This window comes from Montipora capricornis, chromosome 10 (genome assembly GCF_036669925.1).
Source record: "Montipora capricornis isolate CH-2021 chromosome 10, ASM3666992v2, whole genome shotgun sequence".
Classification (NCBI taxonomy): domain Eukaryota; kingdom Metazoa; phylum Cnidaria; class Anthozoa; order Scleractinia; family Acroporidae; genus Montipora; species Montipora capricornis.
This window is the reverse complement of record NC_090892.1, coordinates 66,573,647-66,581,146: the sequence shown is the minus strand read 5'-3', so window position 1 is coordinate 66,581,146 and position 7,500 is coordinate 66,573,647. Positions and strand designations below refer to the sequence as shown.

At 36.2% G+C, this 7,500-nt stretch overlaps 1 protein-coding gene across 1 annotated transcript in view; it reads right to left on the bottom strand.

The window, feature by feature from the left end:
- The window catches only part of LOC138018447 (uncharacterized), a 14,042-nt gene that overhangs the window by 516 nt on the left and 6,026 nt on the right, over positions 1-7,500 (bottom strand). Inside the window, exons 2-5 of the mRNA XM_068865075.1 lie at positions 7,339-7,500; positions 6,308-6,410; positions 3,058-5,921; positions 1-2,941 (exon numbers count right to left, since the gene is read on the bottom strand). The exon at positions 1-2,941 is cut by the window's left edge and continues 516 nt beyond it; the exon at positions 7,339-7,500 is cut by the window's right edge and continues 24 nt beyond it. Coding sequence (XP_068721176.1) covers positions 5,635-5,921; positions 6,308-6,410; positions 7,339-7,500 — 552 coding nt within the window. The 3' untranslated portion in view covers positions 1-2,941; positions 3,058-5,634. The remainder of the gene's footprint in view (positions 2,942-3,057; positions 5,922-6,307; positions 6,411-7,338) is intronic.

Genomic DNA, 7,500 nt, shown 5'->3' with positions numbered 1-7,500 from the left:
TAGGGCTGATTTTGAATCTTGAAGCGAGCAGATGACGCCAAGACGCAAGGCTTTATTTTACGAGTGCTCCAGATAATTTAAATTTCCTTGGCAAAAAATATTTTAATTCCCTTTTTCGAGACTTTTGTCATAGGCCGTGATACGGGAATTCCCGCTTGCTGCAGTGAGCCCAACAACCATAGAAAAGATTTGTGTAAAGAAATTGTCATTAAAAGTGGCAAGGCTCAACACAGCAGGTTTCGTGTGACACGGTGTTGTCTACAAAATGGCTCCAAATCTTGTTATGATATCATCTCGCTCTGCCCTATTGTGTCTTTGACATGGCACACTTTCACGTCTGTAAATTAAACCACTGAAAAAGCATTAAATTTGAAGCTTTTTTCAATTTGTATTTTGTCATATTGCCCTAAGCTGCGAGAGTTTCAAGTTGATGAAATGACGCGCACAAGTAATTCTAACTCGGAGAACGAGACTCAAGTCGGCATCTCATCCGTTCTCGTGGCCAAATCTTAGAAAATATTTCGTGATACGGGAATCGCCTTTAACAGCCGACACACAAATATCAGAAGAATAATTTAAATTAAACAGTTTAAATTTAAAAGTGGCAAGGCGCGCACAAGCGACCAGCAAAGTGAGCCTATTGTCCTATTGAAATCTGCAACTTCGAGCTAGTTGTTTGTTGGAAGAACAGTCATAGGACGTCCCCTCAATGCTATCCAGTCATTGTGGATACATCAAATACTAATTTTTCGCAGAAATGTGGAGATTGACACTGATTTGCAGTTAAATTATTTATTATTTATTTATTTACAATGCACTTACACGTTTTCTTGGTATAAAATTTACCTACTCATCTCAGGCAAAGTATTATTTACATTTGTATAAACTGCTTCAGGCGAGGGAAAAAACGAAATTATTACAGATAACGTAATTATATACACTATACCACTAATACAAATAAATGGTATATAGTTAACTTTACTAAAAAGGAGATTGACACTGATTCATGTATAAATACATTCCAAAATGACATAACCAGGTAAAACATTTGTGAATGTAATCCATAAATTATGTGAATACATTCAAATTAACAACAATCTCAGAGAAAGAATTATATTATATTCTTAACTTTAAGTAGTACTCAATCTACAGAACAGGATATCCCATTCAGTTGCAATATTTAGACTTATAATACCGGAGTACATACCAGCAAGTACCGGTAAGGAAATCAGCACTGAGCAAAATAGTGTTCAAAAATTGCTTTTTTAAAATAGGATTTTAGATGTGCTGTTTTGATCATAAAGGGGAAGTCATTCCAAAAGTATTTTCCAATAATAGATAGGCAGAATTTTCTTACATTGGCTATAGCATGAAGAAATAAATACTACAAAGATGCATCCTGAGTTGAATGATTATGTTGCTCCGAAACCAGTAATATGGAAAAAATTACATGGCTTATTGCCACAAAGACAATCGTGCACAAATAAATGTGTACATTTTAGCAATATCGTGAAATTTCAATAGACCTAAGGAAACATAATGTGGGATGGGGGAACATCATGAATGATTATAATAACTTTATTTTTTGAATTTTATCAGCTGTGACATTGGGTTTTCATAATCACTACCCTGCAACATTGAGCCATACAGTAAATATCGCTAAATAAGTGAATAATTAACAATTATTTGCCTCAGGCTCAGTGATTATTGGTGAATATTCACAGTGACGAAGTTGAGGTGAATATTCACCGATAATCACTGAGCCTGAGGTGAATAATTGTTTCAGTATAAATACACAGGTGATTATTTCAAAAAAGAGAAGAAAAAAGCATTTCAACACGAAATCATCTTCACTTACAGTGGCAAAACGACTACTGGCAGCCATTTTGTCGGTCGAGGTGATTATCGGCTGATAATCCGAGATAGCAAGCCAATGAGAGCGCGATTTTGTATAATCACCTGTGTATTTATACTAAAAGATATTGTTTAGACAATGTTTACTGACAACGCTTAACCTTGATTATGACATTAATACATTAATTTTACTAACTTTGTTACAAATATAATGAATATGATCATGCCAGGAAAGGTGATGGCCAATATAGATATCATACCCACGTATCTTAAGATTGAAACTGGTTCAAGGAATTGACCAGCTAAGTTTAATGAAGGAAGTAAGTTGAAATTTACTTACTGATGAGGATTGATGATAAGATATTTACTTTTCTTTAAATTTAAAGTTAATAAACACTTGGTAGTTCAGAGCTATTGTGAATTAGAAGTTCATCTATATATAGGGAAGATATCTGATGACAAGCATTGATGTGCCAACCACAGGAACAAAAGAACCTTTTGTTTCAACATCCAGCGAGCCTCTGGTTGGCACATTAATGACAATAGTTAAACAATAAATTATCTTCCCTACACTTTTTTGGCATGCTGCATTGCAGAGGTTTCCCCACCACATGATGTACAATTTAAACAAATATTTACAGGGTGTCAAGTGAGTAAAATGGTCAGAAAATGAGAAAATCGGGGGCTTTTTAACCTAAAAGTAGGAACAAAATAGCAGCATTTGCACGTGAATAGGAAAAGTAATGGAAATGCCTAATTGAAGTCATCATTGAGAGGTTCAAAATTATTGTCTTTAAATCAACATGAAGTACAAGCTTAGTACATTTTTCTCCAGCCACAAGCACAAAAAATACATATTTTTTTCTGAAAAGCTAGCGAATTTAAAAGGCTCAGAATAATAGGAAATAACAATAGCTGGCACATTCATCAACTACCTACAAATTACTACAGTACCCTTATTATCTACCCTCCGATTTCAATCCATGGCGATTTAGTAAATCCTCCACACACGTTGCTAATTGTAACTAGTACATTGTAGGAACTGGTGAAGAAGGCGTTGACAACGCTGGCATTTCGTATAATGTTTCTGTGGACAAGAAGGAAAATACAATACACCAATTTTTTAAAGAACATTTAATAGGCTGCGCTAACTTATGGCTTGAGATTATAAATAAAACAAAAGGAATAGCGAATTCATCATACCTTAGCAGACTTGACAGCAAGGCCTCGGCTGAACAACCACCTCAATCGATCTATGACAACATTTAACTCGGAAAAATCAATTGTGCATGAAGCCACGGACGAAAAATCGATCACGCGAAAGTGAAAGACTTAAAAGAAATCAGCTTCTGCCACTGAACTACCGCTATTCCGAAAGAAACAAAGGTGTACACGTCGCTGCTGCTATAAAAATCCCTAGAGCAAGTAATCGAACAAGACGTCTTTGGCCGCCATTTTGATTGTTATTTCGCGCGCGCGCGCGCGCGTGAAAAAACCTGGGTACAAGCAAAACAATCAACCAATCAGACAAAAGTCTCCTTTGTTATCACCGGCGCGAGCAAAAAATCGCTCGTGTAGCCGCGGTTCGAGGCTAGGGCGAAGGTTTTTATTACGGTGCATCCATGGCATTCTCCGATGGAGTATATACCAGGGCGAAAGTTGCGTTGTGCCAAAAATCAAGGAAACGCGTTATTTAGCAAATTGTTTACCTATTAAAATTTGGTTTTATCAACGAAGATAATAATGTAAATTGGCCACCGTACAGAGATTTCTTTTAAATAAAACCAAATTTTTGTATACTACTTCCCCACCGACGCAGCACAGAGTTAAGCGCAGCACCACAGTTTCTTTAGAAGCTACCCCTTCATTCATTTGTTTACCTATTAGCTACATATCGAGTAACTTCTAAAACAAGATAGAGAGAAAAGTAAGAATAAGCGAATTTTCATTCTTGTAGGACAAGTAGAAGCCTTCCGTTTGATGTGCAGTGCCTAATAAATTGATAAATCTCTAATTTCTCAAACACGTGCACGTGCAAGACGAGATGGGTTTTGTTTAAATCAAAACGTTTCACCAGGAGGAAAATGCCATAAACCAGGAAATAACCAGTAGGCCACGGAGTAACTTTTTATTAAACAAAGTAAAAATTAAAAATGAAACCATTTAAATGAAGGAATAGCCGTACAATCTTGTAATATTTACAAAACTGAGAGACGAAAACAAAATGCTTGAAATACGAAACTGTGAATGCATTCACAACGTACGCAGAACTATTGTTTACATGAGAATAGTTATGATTCTTTTAAAGAACTAATCAACAAAAAAAAATCAATCTCCTTTAAAAAGTAATGCCATAACTTTGGGTTTTAATGCATTGCTATGAAGATGTCAAATAACATTTATTATTATTTTATATACATGTAAAATATATGCCTGGGACCACTATATGAGTGCCTACACCAAGTAGTTACCAAAATATGGCAGTATTATGACGAGATTCTTGCTTGTTTGTGTATGTATCACACAGTGTCCCCTTCAACGTCAGAACTCCAACCAAGTGGTTACGGTTAGTGTTAGCTCCAGTATCAAAAATACTCTTTGTTTGTCCCTCCAAAATTTTGCATAAGCATTGTTTTTAATTTTCTCTTGGGACTTACAATGGTCCCAAGACAAACTGGAAACAATACTTTAGCAAAATTTTGGAGAGACAAACAAAGAGTATTACGGCATTTTTCATACTGGCTAATCCACGCAGGTTTCTTTTTTGCTTCTCATAAACTAAACTAGAAGTATAAAGATGGCAACGGCATTCTTTTAAAGGGGGGTAAGGAATTTCTTTTGGGTGTCTGCAATGCCAACAACAACGGGATACTTGCACAAAAAATGAAAACCCCAGACTCCAATTTTTCTGTTTTTCCGTATTGGGTCCGCTTGGTCATATCATTGTAGTTCAGTGTAGTGTGGCGTATCACTTTGTGTGGCACCTAGTGTAGTGTTTATATTGAGTTGAAATTAAAAGACAAAAACAAAAAAAAAACCATAATTCTCCTGACATAAATGTAAATGAATGACAGGGCTTCTATTCCACTGGCTTGAAGATAAATGAAATGTTTGTAATGCAAACAAACTGCTGACTTTTATGAGGGTGAAACAATGATATCAATGTTATTTGCTCAGTCGCTGGTGAGTGAAGAGAATGGTCTGGTTAAAAGCTCACTAAAAGATTTAAAACTATTTCAACTTAAAACACTAGATAATGCAAACGGATTGTACATTTTCAAAACGGTGCTGCAACAACATCAGTGTTAACTGCTCGGTTGCAAGACAAGAAAATTGTCTGGTTAAAAGCTCACTTACATTTTAAATACGGCAGTCAAATCTCAACATAAAGTGCACCTAAGAGTAAAAAATTTTTCGTTTCTTATTTCAATCTCTCCAGCAAAAGCAAACATATTTTGCCATTTGTACCTCAAAATTTTGCTTTTTATGTGCCACACAAGTTAAGCAAAGTTAGCAAAACTGGCGATCATATGGACCCACGACCGAGCTGTCAGAAGCATGGGTCTATTCTTGATTTTACGTCACAAACTGTTTTGCAATGCACAAACTCTTTGAAAACTTGAATGCAAAGCAGTTTGTGACATAAAATCAAGAATGGGCCCCATGCCTCCCACAGCATGGTCGTGGGTCCATATGACTGTGAGTTTTAATAACTTTACATAACTTGTGCGACGCATGAAAAGCAAAATTTTGAGGTGAAAATTGTAAAATATGTTTTCTTTAGGTGGAAATAATGATCTTGGCAATGGAGGGACATGTTACAGGAGGAATAAAGGATAAAAGGAGCATTCCTATTAATGTAACGAGAACTAGAAAAGTAAATACTTTGAAAACTTCCCAATTTCCATCTGTTGTTCTGCTTAAAGGTTTTCCATTTGGATTATCTTCCTGGACTGGGGTTTCTTTGTTGACAGACTCTTTATTGATCTCTTGCTCAGTTGCCATGCAATTGGTTGTTTTTATTATTTCTTTTTGCTTGTTTACTTCTTTCTTTGGTGACAAAGGACCTATAGGGTATAACAGGAAATGAAAATGCAAAACAAAAATTTTAAGTGCCTATGTAGTCTGAGGGGTTTTCTTTTGTTTTGTTTTTTTTTTAATAAAAGAAGGATGATATTGCCCAAATAATTTCTTAGGGTGTATCAAAGCAATTATAAGTGTCCTGAAATTACTGTAAAATTCCAAAAATAAGCCTGGGGCTTATAATTATTTTTCAAAGGCCCTTTTTGATGGGCTTCTATTTGGAATTATACAGTACAGCTGAAATTTCCAACAAGAGACATGCTTTTCAGAATTGACCAATCAGCCTGTGGCTGAAAAGACAAGAAGCACCTTCTGTAAGCAACAAAATAATAAATTAATTTATAACATTCTTGTAACAGGAATTGCCTACCTCCTTTCCGATGAATGACAATGTAATTATCCAGTACAGGAGTGGAGATTTTTGGATATTTGAGCTTGGTGAACTCTCCTTCAATATCTTCCTTTGGTTTAGACTGTGGGATAGCATTGAAAAATCTTGTTTAAGGAGTAGCTACATAACTTATTTTTATCTTAATGGTCAAAGGAAGGAGGCAGGGCTCGAAATTTAAAAAAATTCCAAATCGCCTTTTGGCGACTATCAAAGAAAAAATGGTCGCCAAATGCAAAAATGCAGTCGCCAGTTAGTACGAGAAAAGAAACTCAGATTAGAGCCTCATTAAATTAGTATTGTTGTATGGCTTCTGGTAGATTGTGGCTGCAGTTGTGGGACAGACCGAAATACTCGATCTTGAATGACTTAAAACATGAAAACAAGAAAGAAAAAAATACCTGAACACTTCTGCATGACAAACAAACAAAAAACAAACAAAGTAATAAGAACAGTTGAGGGTTACTTTGGCCAGGAACAACTGCATCTGTCACATTGCACGCGAGAAATCGTACGATGCGAAGGCATAAAAAATCAATCAAACATGGCGGATAGCCATTTAGTACCAGCAAATTACGAAAATCGCTCAGTGTATCCTTCTACTCGTCTCACTTGATCGAGCACATGGTGAAACAAAGCACGTGCTTTGAAAGCCATTTCCTTGCGACCGAATCTGCGACCTTTCAACAAAATGTTGCGCCCGCGATCACCATGCAAAAGCCGCTGTAAGATCCTCACGGAAGTCGCGATTCAAGTTTTTTAAAAAAGGTAAACAGACTTAATTTGCATTTCCTTTCGCAGAAAAGCAGAAACGAGACTAAGGAAATTGTTTCTCACCTTAAGTGTTCTATTTATTAAAGGAACATAGTCGCCAAATTGGCGACTACACTCGAATTTTTAGTCGCCAAGTTAAAAGTTTAGTCGCATTGGCGACCATATCGGTCGCAATTTCGAGCCCTGAGGAGGGCTTATAACTGTACCATCATGTACACATTTTAAAATGCAGGTTTTACCTCGGGTGTTCTTGCTCTACGGGCTGGTGATGGTGACCTTGTTTTGGTAAATTGTTTTATAAGGTTGTGACATCCTTGCAAATTCTTTACTGGTTCCCACGAGTCTTCGTTTGGGTCAAATCCTTTCCATCTCACTAAATACTCAATCTTGCCATGTCTTTG